The sequence below is a fragment of the Euleptes europaea genome, chromosome 2 (assembly GCF_029931775.1).
Source record: "Euleptes europaea isolate rEulEur1 chromosome 2, rEulEur1.hap1, whole genome shotgun sequence".
NCBI classification, from domain to species: Eukaryota; Metazoa; Chordata; class Lepidosauria; order Squamata; family Sphaerodactylidae; genus Euleptes; species Euleptes europaea.
Window position 1 is genome coordinate 133,499,175 of NC_079313.1, and position 21,806 is coordinate 133,520,980.

Consider the following 21,806-nt stretch of genomic DNA (forward strand, 5'->3'; position numbering starts at 1 on the left):
GAAAAGAAAACAGAAACAAGACAAGGCAATGAATAAAACGAAATCTCTCAATTCCCGCTATTTCTCAGGAAGAAACTTCACATTATATTGTCGAAGGCTTTCACGGCCAGAGTTCATTGGTTCTTGTAGGTTATCCGGGCTGTGTAACCGTGGTCTTGGTATTTTCTTTCCTGACGTTTCACCAGCAGCTGTGGCAGGCATCTTCAGAGGAGTAACACTGAAGGACAGTGTCTCTCAATGTCAAGTGTGTAGGAAGAGTAATATATAGTCAGAAAGGGGTTGGGTTGAGCTGAATCATTGTCCTGCAAAAAGTATCAAAGGTAATGTGCTAATCATTGTCCTGTAAGTATCCAGATAATGTGCTAATGAGGGTGTGGTATGTTAATATGGAACCATTGTATCCTGAAGTGATCTGATAATGTGTGTAATCCAAAGCTAATCTGCATGGCTATTGTGGACTGTAGTCTTTGTTAGTCTGGAGGTTTTCAGGACAGGAAGCCAAGCCTTATTCATTCTTAAACGCTCTTCTTTTCTGTTAAAGTTGTGCTGATGTTTATGAATTTCAATGGCTTCTCTGTGCAATCTGACAAAATAGTTGGTAGAATTGTCCAGTCTTTCAGTGTCTTGGAATAAGACCCTGTGTCCTGTTTGTGTCAGTCCATGTTCAGCCACTGCTGATTTCTCAGGTTGGCCAAGTCTGCAGTATCTTTCATGTTCTTTTATCCTTGTTTGTATGCTGCGTTTTGTGGTCCCGATGTAAACTTGTCCACAGCTGTAAGGTATACAATATACTCCTACAGAGGTGATTCAGCTCAAACCCAACCCCTTTCTGACTATATATTACTCTTCCTACACACTTGACACTGAGAGACACTGTCCTTCAGTGTTACTCCTCTGAAGATGCCTGCCACAACTGCTGGCGAAACGTCAGGAAAGAAAATACCAAGACCATGGTTACACAGCCCGGATAACCTACAAGAACCAAACTTCACATTATTTATTTATTTTATTTCATTTATTTTTGTATTTCTAGTCCGCCCTCCCCCGGCAAAGCCGGGCTCAGGGTGGGTTACATCACCAAAATTTCCAATATAACAATAACAATAAAATATATAAAACCACAGAACAACCTGATTAATTTAAAAGATGGTCGCCGTATATAAGTGCATACTGCAGCAGGTAAGGCCAACCATAGTATATAATCGGTTTGGCTATCCACCCTCAAATAGGTCATAAACTGAGGGTGGGGAGTAGGGAGGCCAGCGCAGATCTTACTTAATCTCACCTGCGGCCGTCCTCAACCATAGGCCTGGCTGAAGAGCTCTGTCTTACAGGCCCTGCGGAACTCCTTCAGGTCCCACAGGGCCCTGATGTTATTCAGCAGAGCATTCCACCAGGCCGGGGCCAGGACCGAAAAGGCCCTGGCCCTGGTCGAGGACAGCCGCACATTTCTCGGGCCGGGGACCACCAACAGATTATTGTCAGCAGAGCGCAATGCTCTTCGGGGGGTATACCAGGAGAGGTGGTCCCGAAGATACGAGGGTCCCAGACCGTGTAAGGCTTTAAAGGTTAAAATCAGCACCTTAAATCTGATCCGATACTCCAGCTGGAGCTAGTGCAGTTGTCGGCGCACTGGCTGTATATGGTCTCGGGGCGAGGCCCCAGTGAGGAGCCTCGCTGCCGCATTCTGTACCAGCTGGAGCCTTCGGGTCAGTCTCAAGGGCAGCCCTATGTAGAGCGAGTTACAGTAGTCTAGGCTAGAGGTGACCATCGCATGGATAACCGTAGCTAGATCTGGGCGGGAGAGGTAAGGCACCAGCTGCTGGGCTTGGTGGAGATGGTAAAATGCCGCCTTGACCATGGCTGTGACTTCAGCCTCCATAGTTAAGGAGGCATCGAAGATCACACCCAGGCTCCTGACGGCAGGCGCAGGTGTTAGTACTACACCGTCAAGAGCAGGGAGCCGGCACCCATCCCCAAGTCACCCCGACCGAGCAACAGAACCTCCGTCTTCGCTGGATTCAACTTTATGAGAGACGCAGAGCTGCCGGTGAAAATGGCAACCGATCCTTCCCTTCTCCCCCAGTGTCGCTTACTTCTTGTCATGACACCATCAGGTTCCACACACTAATTGCCCCTGACAGCAGGAGGAACATGGGATGATATTGGGGGAGAGGGTGAGCCATCCGACACAATGCAGGGGATGGGAAGAATCTGAGAGCGGGATACAGATTTCTGCGGCAGCCCTGAGTTACATTTGACATACTGGTATGTCTTCAACCGAGGCTGAGCCAGCACTACAAAGAGAGGCAACCTGAAGAAGAAGGAGAGTTGGTTTTTATATGCCGACTTTCTCTCCCACTTAAGGAAGAATCAAACCAGCTTACAATCACCTTCTCTTCCCCTCCCTACAATAGACAACCTGCGAGGTAGGTGAGGCTGAGAGTGTGTGACTAGCCCAAGGTCACCCAAGTGGCTTCGTGTGTAGGAGTGGGGAAACCAACCCGGTCCACCCGATTAGCCTCCGCCGCTCATGTGGAGGAGTGGGGAATCAAACCCGGTTCTCCAGATCAGAGTCCACCACTCCAAACCACCACTCTTAACCACTGCACCACGCTGGCCAGGCATCAAAATTTGAAGGTGGGGTCAGGTGGGAACTACCTGTCCCATCCTCCACCAGCCAGCCAGTCCCACTGCCTGCTTCCCCCATCCAGGAGCAAGAAAGACAATCCTCCCTCCACTCTTTCAAAGTACTGTGGCAAGCCACATGCCGGTCTGTGCCCGAGAGTTCGGCCATTATTTTTCTGAACGTTCGACCATTATTTTCAATCTTCTGTGAAGAAGAGTTGGTTTTTATATGCCGACTTTCTCTACCATTTAAGGGAGAATCAAAATATTTACAGTCACCTGCCCTTCCCCTCCCCAAACAGACACCTTGTGAGGTAGGTGAGGCTGAGAGAGCTCTAAGAGAGCTGTAGCTCTAGGAATTGCTAGAAACTTGGTGGTACTTTTACCATTGAGTTTCTAGCAATTCCTGGAGCTACTTGCCGTCACTTCCGGGGGAAACCCGGAAGTGACGTCCTCACGGCAGCTATCCCCCCCAACATGTCCTCTTCCCCAATCTTCCCACTAGTTGCCTGGAAACCCTGGTAAATAGCCCAGCCCAGCCCACAAGAAGGACTTCAAGCACCAAGCCACCTTCCAGTTACAATGAACTGCGCTGGCAGGGTATTCCAGGACCGAAAAGTAAAATAATGGATTCAGAAATATAGATTTCCTGTGATGGGCAAATGCATTTCATATTATCAGATTTCCAAGTGTGCTGAGCAAGCCCATTTTTCAGCGTTCCACCCCCACCGCGCCAAGACCAGAATTTTAGCACTTTCTGATCATCAAGCATATTTCTTTGAGCTGAGCAAGCTAAAATCTCTGGGCGTGATCCAGCCTGAAGTTCAGCACTTTAAAATGTCCATTGATTTTGACGGGAGGGGGTTGGCCATGTGTTTTCTGCTGAAATTAACATGCTTAACTTTTAACAGGATCAAGCCTCTGCTCCCTATCTGTAGTCAACTGATCTCTATCGGCTGGAGATCAGCTGTAATAGCAGGAGATCTCCAGATAGTACCTGGAGGTTGGCAACCCTAGCAATTGGACTCTATAGCATTGAAGTCCTTCCCCTCCCCAAACTGCGGCCTCCTCAGGACCCGCCCCCAAACCTCCCACCGGTGGCGAAGAGGGACCTGGCAACCCTAGCTGCCAGCTTTGTTCTGGCAACCCTAGGGTACAGAAATCCCCACAGAGCTTAATGGAGTTCTTTAACTCCCACCCTTCCAGTCCACAGTTTGGCACATGTGTTGTGATGAGCGCAGGCATTCCTTACAAGTGGGAAGCCTGGCAGCACTCCCATCGTGAGATGGAGCGGCCCCGCTATTTCCCAGGGCTGGGTTCAGGGGCGAATAATGTTCCGAGCATAAGAGTCGGCTTTGCCAGGACCCTGGGGTGAGGAGGCCTCCCATAGTAACTAATAGCCGGGTGTGTCACAGTGGGAGCGGAGTTAGAAATAAACGTCTTCATTAGGCCTATGGGAAGTCCTTCCCTTGCACATGACTCCGTGTGTGCACGATTGTGAGCTTAGAAAGGAGGGGAGTTAGAACCCCAGCTTCTCCATCAGGCCCGTGGGAAGTCCCCTCTCATTCGCAACACTTTTTTTTCTTCATGTATGGTCCTATGACCAGATTGTCTTATATGAAGAACTGTAATGCTGTATGCTGGTTTTGTAATATTATATAGAGATTAAGGTAGTATTGCCTATCTGTGTTGGATTTTTGTTTAGACTTTGGTTGTTAACACAGAGGTGTCAGATTTTTGCTAACCTCCTGGTAGTGGCTGGAGATCTCCTGCTATTACAATGGATCTTCAGCCAATAGAGATCAGTTCCCCTGGAGAAAATGGCCACTTTGGCAATTGGACTCTATGGCATCAAAGTCCCTCCCCTCCCCCAAACCCCGCCCTCCTCAGGCTTCACCCCAAAAACCTCCCATTGGAGGCAAAGAGGGACCTGGCAACCCTCATGGTAGTGGAGATGGAACGTGCCAACTGTTTATTAGCTTTGCCATTTTAAAGGTTTCCCCCCACCTTTAGGCGTTTGATGCAAATGAGCAACCAACTCTTATCCCTTAAAAAGAGAAATTTTTCGAAGAATTCTGCTATTTCACTTAGTTTTTTAAAATCTGAAATTTGAACGTCACCCCACCACACACACACCCTGAAATATTTTTGAGGACTGAAGATCGAGTGGATTACACCCTCCCAGAAAACCTCCAAATACACACCCAACCACGAACATTTCACTCGGAAGTGAAAAAATCAAACACGAACATCACAATTCGGGCTTCACATTCTGAGATCTGGTGTACGAGCTTCCTACAACGGGCTTCCTTCCTTCCAACAGGTTAAAGACGTGCAGACACTTTGCTTTCAAAGTGAAAATGAAATCGCAATCACGCTTTGAATTAACAACTCGGTTGTCCTGAAATCCCATCACAGGACTGTCTCGTTCGCTTCGGCAACAAGCGCAGCCCGTTTGACTCTCTCAGATGTCTGACTTCAAAGCCTGCAGGCCGAGCACACATGTTAAAAATGATCTGAAGCGATTGAGATTTCTGTGAAGCTAAGTGCGTGAGCCTGCTTTATAAAGGCAGAAAAGGGGGGGGGGGATCAGAATGCAGGTTAGAAATGCCTGTTGCTGGGTTTGAGTGTCCGTGTGCGTCACTCTACCGAGATATCTCACTCGAAAAGCTGGGAAGGGGGTACATAGTTTTAAAAACCTGTGAAAGATCAAGATTCTCGGCCACCCAGAGCGGCGTTCGGCTGCCGGCGCACACAATTCCACCCGGAGACATAACAAAGTGCTCACCTCTGATTGCCTTTGATCGCGTGCGTGCTCGCTTATCGTCATTCTCTAAGCTCATCTGGAATCAGACAACAGCAGAATTAACATTTTATTTAATGAAAACAATTTGCAATCAAAGCTTAATGCGCCCCTGGAAACCACGAGCTGGATGGCACAGAGGAAGCGGGAAAAGATCCGAGACGCAAGCTGCCTGAGAAATCGGGGAGATGTTTGGCTCGGAAACAAGACCACCATTTTGGTTTCCAGGTGTAATTCACCAGATGAGTTAGATAGTGGGTTGTGTGAATAGGTCCTTCCATGGCCAGCTTTGTGACACGGTGAGGTGGTAGCCAGAGGTGGCAGATTGGGGGGGCGGGCAACAGCCTCAACCACCATTTCACCTCATCTCATTTCACCATTCCCACCCTTTTCAATTGGTCACCCCCACCAGAACTCACACAGATTTGGGAAGCTCTGTTGGGTATATGGAACTTAAGAGGGTTCAAGAAGCCCTACTGCACATGTGTGGCTTGCAAGAGTTCAGGAAGCCCTGTAGAGCATGTGTTGCTTGCAATAATTCGGAAAGCTCTACTGGGCATATGTAATTTACGAGTGTTCGAGAAGCCCTATTGCACATGCGAGAGTTCGGGAAGCCCCATTGGACATTTGTGGCTTGCAAGAGTTTGGGAAGCCCTACTGCACATGGGTGGCTTGTGATTGTTTGGGAAGCCCTTTTGGGCATGTGTGGCTTGTGAGAGTTCAGGAAGCCCTATTGAACATGTGAAACTTCCGAGGGTTCAAGAAGCCCTATTGCATGTGTGGGTTGCGAGAGCTCAGGAACACTATTAGGCATATGCGACTCACTTCTGTGTATGAAAAGATGCTAAGGCAACTAGGAGGGAAGTAGAGTTGACCGCTCTGGGTCCTGTGTGGGAATGGGGATGGTGAGCGACAGCAGAGGGCAAGCAGGTGGTGAAAGGCAGAGAATGTGTAGGTGTATCCAATCATGTAGCTCATTGGCATATGTGCAGCCTATCAGTGCATGTATGTTTCCCTAGAGCAGCAAACAGTGGCTGCCTGAGCCTGTTGGAAGTTGGGGAAATTATATGGGGAAGGGACGCTTAAGTCCCCTCTCTCTGTGTGCTGTGGTCCTGATCCGAATCTGGTCTCCCTGTGCTCTTGGAAATTAAGTTCCAAACGCAGAACTCCCAGTGTACATCTGGTACACAGAACCTGTGGTGGACGTTTCGGGGAGGAGCATGACAATGCAGTTGAGTCACACAAAACTGTCATGCAGAAACACAGTATGAATCCGTCTAGATCATAGAATCAGAGTTGGAAGGGGCCATAGAGGCCATCTAGTCCAACCCCCTGTTCAATGCAGGATCAGCCTAGAGCATCCCTGACAAGTGCTTGTCCAGCCTCTGCTTAAAGACTGCCAGCAAGGGGGAGCTCACCACCTCCCTAGGGAGCTGATTCCACTGTCGAACCACTCTTACTGTAAAAAACTTTTTCCTAATATCCAGCCGGTACCTTTCCGCCTGCAATTTAAACCCATTATTACAAGTCCTATCCTCTGCTGCCAACAGGAACAGCTCCCTGCCCTCCTCTAAGTGACCGCCCTTCAAATACTTTGAGAGATTAATCATGCCCCCTCTCAACTTCATCTTCTCCAGACTGAACATTCCCGACTCCCTCAGCCTTTCCTTGTAGGGCTTGGTCTCCAGGCCCCTGATCATCCTCGTCGCTCTTTTCTGCACCCGCTCCATTCTGTCCACATCCTTTTTGAAGTGGGGCCTCCAGAACTGCACACAATACTCCAGGCGCAGCCTGACCAATGCTGTGTACAGCGGAACTATGACATCTTGCGATGTGGATGCTATGCCTCTGTTGATGCACCCCAAGATCGCATTAGCTTTTTTTGTGGCTGTGCCACACTGGCTGCTCACATTTAACTTACGGTCTACCCTGTAAATAAGGCCTACGCTAACTAGTAAGACCAAAATATTGTTGAAGGCTTTCACAGTCAGAGTTCGTTGGTTCTTGTGGGTTATCCGGGCTGTGTAACCATGGTCTTGGTATTTTCCTTCCTGACGCACAGCTGCTGGCAAAACGTTAGGAAAGAAAATACCAAGACCATAGTTACACAGCCTGGATAACCCACAAGAACTAGTAAGACCAAGTTCAGACAAAGGCCTTTCCCAGGACTCACACCTCTACGTGCAGATTATAGGCTCCACTACTGAGTTCTGCCCCTCCGGCCCTGAAACTGACTTCAGACAAAGTGAAATTTTACAGAGACAGGCAAACGCGTTTGAACATCCTCTCTCATTTTTGGACATCAAACATGATGCTCAGCAAGGAACAGCATCATGAATAAGTAATATTTGTAACTTCCAAGCGCTGGGAGTACATTTATTAATTGAGCCGCAGCATCACAAGGCAGTGCACATAGCAGAAGGGTGTGAGAGGGGCCTTGTCATAGAGCAGAACATGGTACAATGGTCAGGCACAGCCTGGAGTCAAGGGGTGGGAGCAGGGGGCATTGTCATCAGTGACAGTGCGACATCACTTCCGGGGGAAACCCGCAAGTGACATCACTCCTCTTTAGGAATCGCTGGAAATCCTATGGTAAAACCATAGAGTTTCAGCAATTCCTAGAGAGGACTGACATCACTCCTAGGTTTCCCCTGGAAGTGATGTCACACCATCGCTGACAGCTATTTTTTGTACATATTTTTTTCTCCGGCTGCCCACAGAACCGGTGGCAGGAAACAAGGGCAAGGGACGGCTGATTCTCCAGCCCTGGTGGAGAATGTGTTTAGTGATTGTCTTGTGCTTGGTCATCACCAACATGGAACCAAAATCATTGTCTTTCAGACGTTTTTTACTGTAAGAGTGGTTTGACAGTGGAATCAGCTACCTAGGGACATGTTGAGCTCCCCTTCGCTGGCAGTCTTTAAGCAGAGGCTGGACAAACAAAAACCTCCTCCTCCTCCTCTTCTTCTTCTTCCCTCTGCTGCCAACAGGAACAGCTCCCTGCCCTCCTCTAGGTGACAGCCCTTTTAAGAGAACAATCATGTCCCCCCACCAACCCCTTTTTCTCCAGACTAAACATGCCCAACTCCCTCATCCTTTCCTCGTAGGGCTTGGTCTTCAGGCCCCTGATCATCCTCGTCACTCTCCTCTGCACCTGCTCCATTCTGTCCACATCCTTTTTGAAGTGAGGCCTCCAGAGCTGTACTCCAGGTACAGCGGGACTATGACATCTTCCGATTTGGATGTTACGGGGAGGGGAAGGTGATTGTAGGCCGCTTTGAGACTCCTTAAAGGTAGAGAAAAAGCGGAGTATAAAAACCAGCTCTTCTTCCTGTTATGCAAGGCTGGAGCAGCAAAACTGGAACCACTGAATAGGGTTTAGATAGGATGGGGCCAATCTTTGAAATAACTAGGTCGGTCAGAGACTTCCTGAATTTCACCACTATGAATCTGAATAGGCCAGACCACAGACATGGCTACTGCCATCCTATCTGCTTGGTCCTTAGAAAACCCGGTCCTAGCTAATGGGACCAGCCAATCATTGTCTCCAGTTTGGTGGCACTTCAGCTGTGACTTCCATGAACCATTCCATGGCTACACCACTGGCGAATCAGTTGCCACATCTGGTGCCAGTGGAAATGAAGGCCTCGTGAGATAGTTAAATCATGGAACTCCCTGCCCCAGGATGTGGTGATGGCTGCCAACTTGGGAGGCTTTAAGAGGGGAGTGGACATGTTCATGGAGGAGAGGGCTATCCATGGCTACTAGTCCAAATGGATACTAGTCATGTTGCATACCTATTCTCGCTAGTATCAGAGGAGCAAGCCTATTGTATCAGGTGCTTTGGAACACAGGCAGGACAATGCTGCTGCAGTCGTCTTGTTTGTGGGCTTCCTGGAGGCACCTGGTTGGCCACTGTGTGAACAGACTGCTGGACTTGATGGGCCTTGGTCTGATCCAGCATGGCCTTTCTTATGTTCTTATGTGATTTGCATCATCATCAAAGTGACAAGAGCAATTCTCTCCATTGCCCCCACCCCCCCGGTTCAACGTTCCATGCAAAGCATTGACTGATGATCGTGTGCTGACAGCATCCCTTGTTTGATGAGCTGGCATAGAAAACGCTGGCGAGGAATTAAATGAAAGAGGAGGCGAGGGGGGGTAGTTACGAGGCTGAAGGCAGCATCTGGAACATGAGCCGCGCGGCACGGCACGCGCAGCTTCCCCTCTCGGCCGCTCCGCTGGCAAAGCATCTAATGAAAACAAAGCATGCTGCCACCCCATTGGCATCGAGTCATGAGTAAGTGCCAGTTGCCAGTCACGTGACCTGTTCTTCTTCATGGAAGGAGGGAAAAAGACGGCCCTTCTATGCTCTGAAGTGAAATGAGCGGGTTCCCTTTCCTCCGAGAACGCTCGGTTCTGTGAGTCTGCAGGATGGGCTGTGGGGTCCCTCTAAATGTTTCTCAGTACCATTATCAAGCAACAGTTGCTTGGAATCTTGGGGGAAGCCATGACTGTTACATTGGCATAAGATCCCCTATAAGACTTTAGTGTAGACCTGCACCTGGACGATACACTTGGCCCCAATACTCATCCGGCTCCTATCTTGTTCCCCTTTTCCCCCTTCCTCCCTTGAATTAAGAACATTAGAACATAGGAAAAGCCATGCTGGATCAGACCCAGGCCCATCAAGTCCAGCAGTCTGTTCACACAGTGGCCAACCTTGTGCCTCCAGGAAACCCACAAACATGACGACTGCAGCAGCATCGTCCTGCCTGTGTTCCAGAGCGCCTAATATAATAGGCATGCTTTTTTGATCCTGGAGAGAATAGGTGTGCATCATGGCTAGTGGCCATTTTGACCAGTAGCCATGGATACCCCTCTCCTCCATGAACATGTCTACTCCCCTCTTAAAGCCTTCCAAGTTGGTAGCCATCACCACATCCTGGGGCAGGGAGTCCCACAATTTAACTATGCATTGCGTGAAGAAATACTTCCTTTTATCAGTTTTGAATCTCTCACCCTCCAGCTTCAGCAGATGACCCTGCATTCCAGTATTATGAGAGAGGGAGAAAAGCTTCTCCCTGTCCACTCTCTCCAAACCATGCATAATTGTATAGACCTCTATCATGTCTCCCCTCAGCCGCCTTCTTTCCAAGCTAAACAGCACTAAGCGTTTTAACCGCTCCTCATAGGGCCGTTGCTCTAGTCCCCTAATCATTTTGCTTGCTCTTTTCTGCGCCTTCTCAAGCTCTGTAATATCCTTTTTTAGGTGTGGTGACCAGAACTGTACACAGTAGTCCAGAAATTATAGTAATTGCTTTGATCATCCTAAATATCACAACCAAGGAAGACTGATTCATGGCAGGAGTTTTTCCTGAGTTGTTATCCTCTTTTTTTTTTTTTAATGCTGAGAGTTGACAAAAGCACCCTGAAGTGCTGTCCGTGAACCGAATGCATCAAATGGAATTTCTATGCATATTATTTCCCCTCCCGGTAAGGCTGCCCTAACACACAATGATTTATGGTGGGGGGAGGGGAAGGAAATAAAAAAGAGGGGTAATTTATGCATCCTGTCAACCACCGGTCTTGCCGCGCGCTCGCCTTACGAGCCCGGCGTTTATTGCAACCTTCCCAATAACCCAAGAAGACAATTACTATAATTTCTATTTTTAAAGCCTTGATTCCCTCTGGACCAATGGCGCACGTTTTAAGTGCGGAGAGGAGCAGGTGTCAAAGGGACTTCATTACATTTACGAGCCTTTCAAATATGCCAGGGCCTGGCGTTCGCCAGAGTTAATGCCTTCCGATGCACGCTTCACAAGAGAATTAATATTTTTGATTGCAGGACGGCTGCTGGTTTGTGCTGCGAGGAAATTCCCCCCCTCCCCTGCTTGATTTTGTCAGGTTTCCCGGGGAAATTGGTGAACGTTCTGCTGGTTTTCGAGCACACTTGGGCAATTTGGATTTCATGCAAATAAATTATATATATATATACTTTTTTTAAAAAAGGAGGAGGGTAGAGAGAAAAGAAAACAGAGAACAGCGGAAGTTGCGAAAAATATAAAGGGGTCGCATGAGGGCTGCTAACTGCTTGTGACGGACATCAGCAACTGAGTCTCGCTTTTGTTTCGGTCCTATATCGCTTTTCTCCATTTGAAATTAAGCAACATTGGAAGGAAATGGCCAATTAAAAAAAAACACACGTCTTTGCCTATAACCAGTGGGGGGGGGGGGAGAGAGAGAGAAAAGAATAAAAAGCTGAAGAGGGGAAACCAGAGGCATTTGGCCAATAGTCACAAAGCTTTTGGGACGCTGCAGTCAGAATCTTCCAGGTCATGAGTTAACTGAGGACCAAGGACACTTAACTGTTGGAGCTCCATATCTGGAATTCCAGATGATCACTTTGGGTCTTCAAAGGAGGTCGTGGGGAGGCGGGGGAGATGTGGATTGGTGCTGGGGGAAGTCCCCCTCATGTTTCCTGATCTAAAATTAGCTCCCAGATGCTTCAGGCTTTGGTAGGGAAATAGACAATCACAATACGGGTATCGGTTGTTGTTTTTCTCCCATAAAGGTAAAGGTCTCCTGTGCAAGCACCGGGTCATTCCTGACCCATGGGGGGACGTCACATCCTGACGTTTACAAGGCAGACTTTGTTTATGGGGTGGTTTGCCAGTGCCTTCCCCAGTCATCTTCCCTTTACCCCCATTTTCAACTTTCCCAGAACCTGTTGTGATGTCACTTCCTTGTGACACTCTAGGATTTCCCCCTCGATTCTGTGGTAAAGACCATAAAGACTAGGGGAAATTCCCAGAGCATCACCATCAATGCCATCCCCCCATTTTTTCTCCCACTCCAGAAAGTATCAAGGGCGCTGACGGAGGAAATGGCAAGACTAAAACTGCACAGGGTACACACACGTTATCCTGGGTGCTGCGTGCCCAGCTAATTTATCTCGGGGGAACAAATTCGGCCCGAAGTTTCAGTGAAGTGCTGCCAGTCAGGTTAGGTCACGCTGGGCTAGAAGGACCAGTTCCCTGACAGCTCCTAAGGGACGGTCATCAGCATTTCTCCGACGATGACTCATTGAAAGGTAGTCTGACGAGTGGAGGCAGCGCTCATGTCTTGCATTGATGAGGTCTTGTGTCCCAGCTTCAAGGACAGGGGCTTCTTCTCATGCCGCAGGGGGCCCCTCCTCAAGGACATCCCACGGCTCAAGGCGATCCATCGCTCGGCTGTTCTATGACTCTCCTCTTCCATTACAAGAAACTTTTCCGCTTTGAGGAGGAGGAGGAGCCGCCCTCTGACGCAATTCCCCTTCCCGCGAGCCGCACTGCTCATGCAAATAGGCCAGTGATGTGAAGGGTGATTTGCACAAGTAGGTCAGCCGATAGATCACCTGAGCCGGCGTCCTCGCCTTGGAGAAGAGCAGATGCTGACTGCATTTGGCACACACACACTCACACCCCTCCCGTTCCGATACACAGAAGCAGGAGACTGATCTTCCCTGGTCACTGGCTCCTTCTGTGCATTTTAAAGGGACGTCCAGCTAATAACACACCCCATGCCCGCTCTTGTATGCAACTGATGCAGCATGCGTGGATCTGCGTGTGAGTAAAGTGCTGTCAAGTCACAGCCAGCTTCGGGTGACCCCAGCAAGGGGCTTTCGAGGCAAGTGAGGAGCAGAGGTAGTTTGTCATTACCTTCCTCTGCAGAGTCTTCCCTTTTCTCCAGGGGAACTGACCTCTATCGGCTGGAGATCAGTAGTAATAGCGGGAGATCGCCAGCCACCACCTGGAAGCTGACAATTCTATTCACAAATATTTTGCCATTTTTCAATCCCTCCTTGCTGCTTTGTCCAAAAGCCCCCCCCCCCCCCAATGTGGCACAGACGCGATATTCCCTGGCCTTGGACTTTGAGAAGATTTCTCATTGGCGCTGTTAATTTTTATTTTGCACCAGACGTTGCTGCTCATTCCTCCCAAGGCTTCAAATTAAAAATTACTGCTGTGTAATAAACAGCCTAATGAAGCTGGGATGTCAGTTTTCATTTGCAGGAACGAAAGGCAGCAAATGAAACATTTAACTACGTGAGGCGGAGAGAGCTTTTTCCGCACGTGAGTGAAGGAAGCCAGAAAGCCTGCATTGGGCCTGACAGGACAGCGGTTCCAGCATCTCCATTTGCGGGGTTGGAATCAAAGTTTGGTTTACACAGAACTATCAACTGTTATTTTGAGGGAGGGGGCGCGTTGGCTATAGGGTTTGCCAGGATGCAGCACCAAACCCCTGGAAAGAATTGGGGGCGGGGCCTGGGGTGCCAGTAGGGTCCCCAATAGGGTTGCCAGGTCCCTCTTCACCACCAATGGGAGGTTTTCGGGGCGGAGCCTGAGGAGGGCGGGGCTTGGGGAGGGGAGGGACTCCAATGCCATAGAGTCCAATGGCCAAAGCGGCCATTTTCTCTAAGTGATCTGATCTCTATCGGCTGGAGATCAGTTGTAATAGTGGGAGATCTCCAGCTCGTACCTGGAAGTTGGCAACCCTAGGTGCCAGTATCATGCCAACATCCTTACGTCACTGCCGGTAAAAACCGGAAGTGACCTAGGGCATGCTCTGGCACGGGGTCTCCAACCTTTTTGAATCTGAGAGAGCCTTTGGAATTGTGTCACAAAGCGGTGGGCCAAATCACAGAATGGCTGCCACAGGAGGCAGAGCCAACCACAAAATCTCAAGGAGATTATATATAACTCTAATGTACTATTAGAGTTATATATAACCTCACTCCCTAAGCTTTTGTGGTTCAACATTTTTAGGGATACCAGCCTCCAGGTGGGCCTGGGGATCCCCTGGAATTACAGCTCATTTCCAGACTACAGAGATCAGTTCCCCTGGAGAAAATGGCTGCTTTGGAGGGTGGAGTCTATGGCATTGTACCCCACTGAGGTCCCTGTCCTCCCCAGTCTTCATCCCCAAATCTCCAGGAGTTTCCCAACCTGGATCTGGCAACCCTACCCTCCCATCCCCTGCTTGTGGCTGGAGGGACCTGGCAATAGGGTTGCCAGGTCCCTCTTTGCCCCCGGCAGGAGGTTTTTGGGGCAGAGCTTGAGAAGGGTGGGGTTTGGGGAGGGGAGGGACTTCAATGCCATAGAGTCCAATGGCCAAAGCGGCCAATTTCTCTATCGGCTGGAGATCAGCTTTAATAGCAGGAGATCTCCAGCTAGTACCTGGAGGTTGGCAACCTTACCTTGCAACCCTTATGCAACCCTTAACATTTCAGGCAGAAGCTCTGTTTAACAGAATGCCTTTTAATCTGCACAGCCAATCAGAAGTCCTTCTGGGCAAACGCTCCACCTAGCCCCACCCACTTTCTAAAAGCACTTGGCGGGCACCAGGAAAGTCGTCAGCGGGCACCATGTTGCCCAGAGGCACCATGTTGGGGATCCCTTCTCTAGCCGTACTCCTGTTGGAAAAAATGAACCTGTAAGGGTTTTGTTGGGCGGTGGGGGGGCTCTTCAGGCTTCCTCGGGAGGTGGTGAGCTCTCCTCTGGAGGTTTTTTAAGCAGAAGCTAGATGGCCATCTGTCAGCAATGCTGAGTCTATGACCTTAGGCAGATGATGAGAGGGAGGGCATCTTGGCCATCTTCTGGGCATGGAGTAGGGTCGTTGGGGGGTGTGTGGTGGGGAGGTAGTTGTGAATTTCCTGCATTGTGCAGGGAGTTGGACTAGATGACCCTGGTGATCCCTTCCTGGTGTTTCTATGATCTCGGGACTGGATTTTTTTCCCCCACAAGAAAATGGCAGGGGAAGAAAGAGAAAAGTTTTCCTCTCTCCCTACAGTTTTCTCCTTGATCAGACAATCCCTGAAGCTGCATTTGCCAAAGAAAATCGTGTTATTGAAATGTAATTGAGTGCTCAGGCTGCTAAGGTCAGAACCGGAGAGGCCACCTGCCTAGAAAATTCCACCAGGTGCAGTTTCTCTCCTGAATGGAGCCCTGGGAAGAGAAAAGCCGCACCTGGCCAAATTCTCCCTGCTCAGCAAACTTCTCAAAACCACAGAGGGGACCTTTCAGGGTTTGGATCTGGCAAACTGAACAGAAGTCCTGTTCGCTTACGGCCGTGTAACTGGCAGCCGGTTTTCGGATCGCGGCTGGCTCAGCGGCATCGCCCTGGACTGGTTTCTCGCCCTCACAAGATGAGGCCTTGTTACCGGAGGGACACAGCCCTCCGTGTTTCAGCGGGGCCGAGATAAGGCCGGAAGGGTCCCTTCATAAAAGCCCCCCCAATCTCCTGGCAAAGGAACGGAGCCTGAACTTTTAACAGTTCCGCCGTGCCTCCTGTCGCCTTTCAAAAAGTTGCAGCTGGATCCCTGTGCGCTAAATACCCTCCTCTGTCGAGAACGCCGCCACAATGCCACACTTTCTTTTTGGAAACTTTGCTTTCCTCTCACTAGGACTTCTAATTAGGGCTGCCATGCAAAGAGATGAATGAAGGGATTCATTGAGCTCATCCAGAGGCTTTGCTTTTTCACCTGGTCCGTCAGGAGCCTCTTCCGACAAGTTCGTATCTTGGGGGTTTGCGTCTTTTGTTAGCTCTCAATTCCCAGCTTGTCTGGCTGATATTTATTGGGCCTCTTTTGACTGGGGAAATCACCCGTCCGGGATGTGAAAGGGTTATGACTCAGGGGAGGCTCCATGTTGTATTGCTGGAACCCAAAAAGGAGTCCAGAGGCCAAAGAGATCATTACATGGGAGACTGGAGTTTTAAACTAACTGCCTGTCTCTTGGAGGAGGAGGAGGAGGAGGAGGAGGAGGAGAAGAAGAAGAAGAAGAAGAAGAAGAAGAAGAAGAAGAAGAAGAAGAAGAAGAAGAAGAAGAAGAAGAAGAAGAAGAAGAGGAGGAGGAGGAGGAGTTTTTATAAGCCGACTTTCTCTACCACTTAAGGGAGACTCAAACCGGCTTACAATCACCTTCTCTTCCCCTCCCCACAACAGACACCCTGTGAGGTAGGTGGGGCTGAGAGAGCTCTAACAACTTACCCAAGGTCACCCAGCTGGCTTTGTGTGTAGGAATGGGGAAACAAATCCAGTTCGCCAGATTAGCCTCTGCCACTCATGTGGGGGAGTGGGGAATCAAACCCGGTTCTCCAGATCAGAGTCCACCGCTAAGCCGTAGTCAACAAAAATGAACCCTCCATACCTTTACTAGAGCTAAAATGTGTGTGTGTTAAGTGCCATCAAGTCACTCATGGGGACCCTATGAATCAAAGTCCTCCAAAATGTCCTATCCTTAACAGCCTTGCTCAGGTCTTGTAAACTGAGGGCCGTGGCTTCCTTTATAGAGTCAATCCATTTCTTGTTGGGTCTTCGTCTTTTCCTGCTGTCTTCAACTTTTCCCAGCATGATAGTCTTTTCCAGTGACTAAAATACTCATGTTATAACATTGGAAAGATAAAAGCTCACCTCTGGTAAATCAATGAATTGAGAGCCTCAGAACTCTATCAATATTTGAATGCATGATACAGAAGAATCATAGAATTGTAAGGGACCACCAGGATCATCTAGTCCAACCCTCTGCAAAATGCAGAAAATTCACAACTGCCCCCTCCCACACACTCCCAGTGACCCCTATTCCATGCATATAGATGGCAATTTGACTTATTTTTAGATATTTGGAAACCATTTATAGAAACTTAAGTGTAGATCTGCCCCCAGTGTTGTTATAGTTTCGCCTTCATGTATATCTTTTTTAAAAGTTTTTTTTCTTTGTTCTCCCACCCATTTTCTTGAAATAAAAAAGGGGGAAATATAGACAGGAGATGGTTGTATCTGCCCATGATCATACACATGTCCCTTAGGGCTGCCAACTCTGCCTTAGGGAATTCCTGGCGATTTCAGGGCAGTTTCTGGAAAGGGCGAAGTCTATTGTGGGGGTTGAGTGTGGATGTGATGCCTAGGGCGGCCAGGTCCCTCCTCACCACCGGCAGGAAGTTTCTGGGATGGAGCTTGAGGGGGGTGGGGTTTGGGGAGGGGAGGGACTTCAATGCCATTGCCAAAGGGACCATTTTCTCCAGGGGAACTGATCTCTATCGGCTGGGGATCAGTTGTTAATAGCCGGAGATCTCCAGCTAGCACATGGAGGTTACAAGCCAAAATCAGTATAGGACAAAAAAAATGCCACACAACAAACTGAATCAGATTATAAACAAAATATCACATATAGTTTGTCACAAATATTCAAAATACAAAGGATGTAAACAGTAACTACACGTAGAAAGGATCCAGTCAAACACATATAACTACATGAACAATTCCACAGGAATTGTGCCTAGGCTTGGAAAGTGACTTCCTTGAAGTGGATCAATGAACTGAAACTGACGTGGACTTTTGTTCGGCTGGGATCTTAACAGTTCACCAGCACCTACATGTGGAGTAGGGTTGCCAACTGCCAGGTAGTAGTAGGAGATCTCCTGCTAATTCAACTGATCTCCAGCCGACTGAGATCAGATCACCTGGAGAAAAATGGCCACTTTGGCAATTGAACTCTATGGCATTGAAGTCCCTCCCCTCCCCAAACCCCGCTCTCCTCAGGCTCCACCCCAAAAATCTCCCGCTGGTGGCGAAGAGGGGCCTGGTAACCCCAGTGTGGAATTGTAATGTGCTTCTGGTGACTGTATTGCGAGAAAATATTCTGATCCTGTGGAATTGCTGATGTAGTTATATGTGTTTGACTGAATTCTTCCTACATGCACTTACTGTTTACATCCTTTGTATTTTGAATAATTGTGATAAACTATATGTGATATTTTGTTTAAAATCTGATTCAGTTTGTTGTGTGGCATTTTTTTGTCCTATACTGATTTTGGCTTGTATTATCCTTTGGTATAGAGGTGTGATTTATTTCAGCAGTACCTGGAGGTTGGCAACCCCAGTGATGCCGCAGAGTCCATCTTCTGGGAGTGCCATCTGGACCCCCGATTATATCTGTGGTTGCCAATTACTGCTTGTTGGGAAATTCTTGGAGAGTGGCTGCTTTGGAGGGTGGAACCAATGCCATTATAACCTGCAAGCATAGTGTAGTGGTTAAGAGCTGTGGACTCTAATCTGGAGTACCAGGTTTGATTTCCCGCTCATCCACATGAGTGGCGGAGTCTAATTCGGAGAACCAGATTAGATTTCCTACATGCGGCCTTCTAGGTTCCCATAGGCTAGGGATGCCAACCCCCAGGTGGTGGCTGGAGATCTCCCGCTATTACAACTGTTCTCCAGGCAATAGAGATCAGTGTGGTGGAGCCTGGGAGGCTGGCGTTTGGGGAGGGGAGGGACCTCAGCAGCATACAATGCCATAGAGTCCACCCTCCAAAGCGGCCATTTTCTCCAGGTGAACTGATCTCTGTTGTCTGGAGATCCTAGTCGAAATCCCAGGAGGTCTCCAGCCACACCTGGAGGCTGGCCACCCTATACCCACTGGGGTCCCTCCCCCCACCCCAAACCATGCCCTCCTGAAGCTCCACCCCCAAACCTCCTTGAATTTCCCAACACACAGTTGGCCACCCTGATGAGAGGGGGACCTGAGGCCCTGATCCTGAAAACAGGGCGTTGCATCGCACCTGCCTTTGTCCTTGCAAGATGGCAGAGGGTACTTTTTCTCTCTAAGGGACCTGTCTTCTCACCTTGATGTGTCCGCCGTGGAGGCTTTTTGCTGTTTTGCAACTGCTGATCTTTTCTCCCCGCGTCCACCTTTGACTCAGCAGCTCACCTCGGAACTCATTTTCTAGAGGTTGAAGAGAAATAGGCGGGGTCAGGAATCAAGACAGGTCATGAAGGCTGGTGGCAACAGTCAGAAAGAGCCAAGTACGGTAATGCTTCTTGGGTGGGGTTGGGGTCAAGAAGATACCTGGGGCTGGAGTCCTTATCAGAGATCAGTTCACCTGGAGAAAATGGCCGCTTTGGGAATTGGACACTATGGCATTGAAGTCCCTCCCCTCTCCAAACTCCACCCTCCTCAGGCTCCGCCCCAAAAACCTCCCGCTGATGGCAAAGAGGGACCTGGCAACTCTAGACAGCGGTTCTGTCTATTGTCCAAGGAGTCTGGAATTTGATCCCACCCTACAGAGGCAACACTAAAGGTAAAGTGTGCCATCAAGGCGCAACCAACTCATGGCGACCACATCAAGTTCAACCTCATGGGATTTTCAAGGTAAGAGATGAGCTAGGGTTGCCAGGTCCCTCTTTGCCATTGACAGGAAGCTTTTGAGGCAAAGGCTGAGGAGGGTGGGGTTTGGGGAGTGGAGGGACTTCAATGCCATACAGTCCAATTGCCAACGCTGCCATTTTTCTCCAGGTGAACTGATCTCTATTGGCAGGAGATCAGTTGTAATAGCAGGAGATCTCCAGCCCCCGCCCCGGAGGCTGGCAACCCTACCCGGGTCCCACCTGGAGGCTGGCTTCCCTAGATCCGCCCCAGGGATGTACCCAGCAGAAACGTAATGTCGAGAGCACAGAATTCCCCCCTTTGGTCCCCTTTACTCCATCCCTTGATAAGGTTGCCAACTTCCAGGTGGTGGCTGGAGATCTCCCGCTATTTCAATTGATCTCCCGGTGACAGTGATCAGTTCCCCTGTTGAAAATGGCCACACTGGCAATTGGACTCTCTGGCATTGAAGTCCCTCCCCTCCCCAAACCCTGCCCTTTTCAGGCTCCACCCCCAATATCTCCAGGTATTTCCCAAGCTGGAGCTGGCAACCCGATCCCTTGATACGAATCTGTGTGATTGTTTCAACACTCCAGTTCAGAGATGAGCACCTAAAATGACGAAAGGCCTACAAAAAAATTCTGGGGGTGGGGTGGAGTTTGAAGAAATTGGGTATAATTAGTGATGTGTGCATATGTGGGGAGGAAGATGACAAATCCAAAATATTCAAAAGGACCTCCCCCCCCCCAAAAAAAAAAATAAGTGTGAGTGTGGGAAGAGGGAATTATTCACCCTTGTGAGTCAGGGTGAGAAGGCCAGTGATAACCAGGCCATTTGGCATCAACATGGCATGCCCACATGGGCATAAACTGGCTCCTGTTTGAGCAGGATCAACGAAGGCCGAGAGTTCACACAGGTATCTGCCATTGACGCAGCAGATGGAGTCTCCTAGAGTGTCCTCTTTTTCATAAACACCTATGAGGGGGAGGAAAGGGAACCTGACGTGGAGTGGGTAGGGTTGCCAAGGCCATCTTCGCCACTGGCGAGAGGTTTTTGGGACGGAGCCTGAAGAGGACAGGCGTTGGGGAGGGGAGGGACTTCAGTGCCATAGAGTCCAATTTGCCAAAGTAGTCATTTTCTCCAGGGGAACTGACCTCTATCGGCTGGAGATCAGTTCAAATAGCAGATCTCCAGCTAGCACCTGGAGGTTGGCAACCCTAGGAGTGGATCACATCCCACAAAGCTGAGTGAATAAAACAAATATATGCTGAAGTTTCACAAGGCCTGCAAGACAGAAATGTTCCGCCAGTCCTATGGCTGAGGGCAGTGACGGTTCCCATCTGTAGCTGGCCTCCTTCCCCATTTCCCCCTCCCTTTTCTCCTGATTGTCCTCTTCCTTTTTTTTCTAGGGTTGCCATCCTCCAGGTGGTGGCTGGAGATCTCCCGCTATTACAACGGATCTCCAGGGAACAGAGATCCGTTCCCCCGGAGAAAATGGCTGCTTTGGCAATTGGGCCCTCTGGCATTGAAGTCCCTCCCCTCCCCAAACCCCACCCTCCTCAGGCTCCACCCCCAAAATCTCCAGATATATCCCAACCTGGAGCTGGCAACCCTATTCTTTCTGCCTTTCCCCCTCCCTTTCCCCCTGATTGTCCCCTTCCCTCTTCCCCCCTTCTTTCCCATTTAGGGTTGCCAGATCCCTCTTTGGCACTGGCAGGAAATTTTAGGAGTGGAGCCTAAGGAAGGCAGGGTTTGGGGAGGGGAGGGACTTCAATGCCATAGAGTCCAATTGCCAAAGCAGCCATGTTCTCCAGGTGAACTGATCTCTACCAGCTGGAGATCAGTTGTAATAGGAGGAGATCTCCAGCTAGTACCTGGAGGTTGGTAATCCTAGTTTATACAGATCCTTTGGTACCATTAACAGCAGAGGTCTGATCCAGTTACCGCAAGTAAGGATAACAGAGAGAAGCTTTCCTCCCTCTCTCATAATAGTAGAACGCGGGGTCATCTGCTGAAGCTGCAGGGTGAGAGATTCAAAACTGATAAAAGGAAGTATTTCTTCACACATCACAGAGTTAAATTGTGGAACTCCCTGCCCCAGGAGGTGGTGATGGCTGCCAAATTGGAGGCCTTTAAAAGTGGAGTGGACATAGTCATGGAGGAGAGGGCTATCCATGGCTACTAGTCAA

General features: G+C 49.2%; 1 protein-coding gene across 1 annotated transcript in view; it reads right to left on the minus strand.

The window, feature by feature from the left end:
* The window catches only part of MYT1 (myelin transcription factor 1), a 110,132-nt gene extending 90,937 nt beyond the window's left edge, over positions 1–19,195 (minus strand). Inside the window, exons 1-2 of the mRNA XM_056845151.1 lie at positions 19,097–19,195; positions 5,417–5,471 (exon numbers count right to left, since the gene is read on the minus strand). Of these exons, the coding sequence (XP_056701129.1) occupies positions 5,417–5,471 (55 nt within the window). The 5' untranslated portion in view covers positions 19,097–19,195. The remainder of the gene's footprint in view (positions 1–5,416; positions 5,472–19,096) is intronic.
* Positions 19,196–21,806: the final 2,611 nt, after the last annotated feature.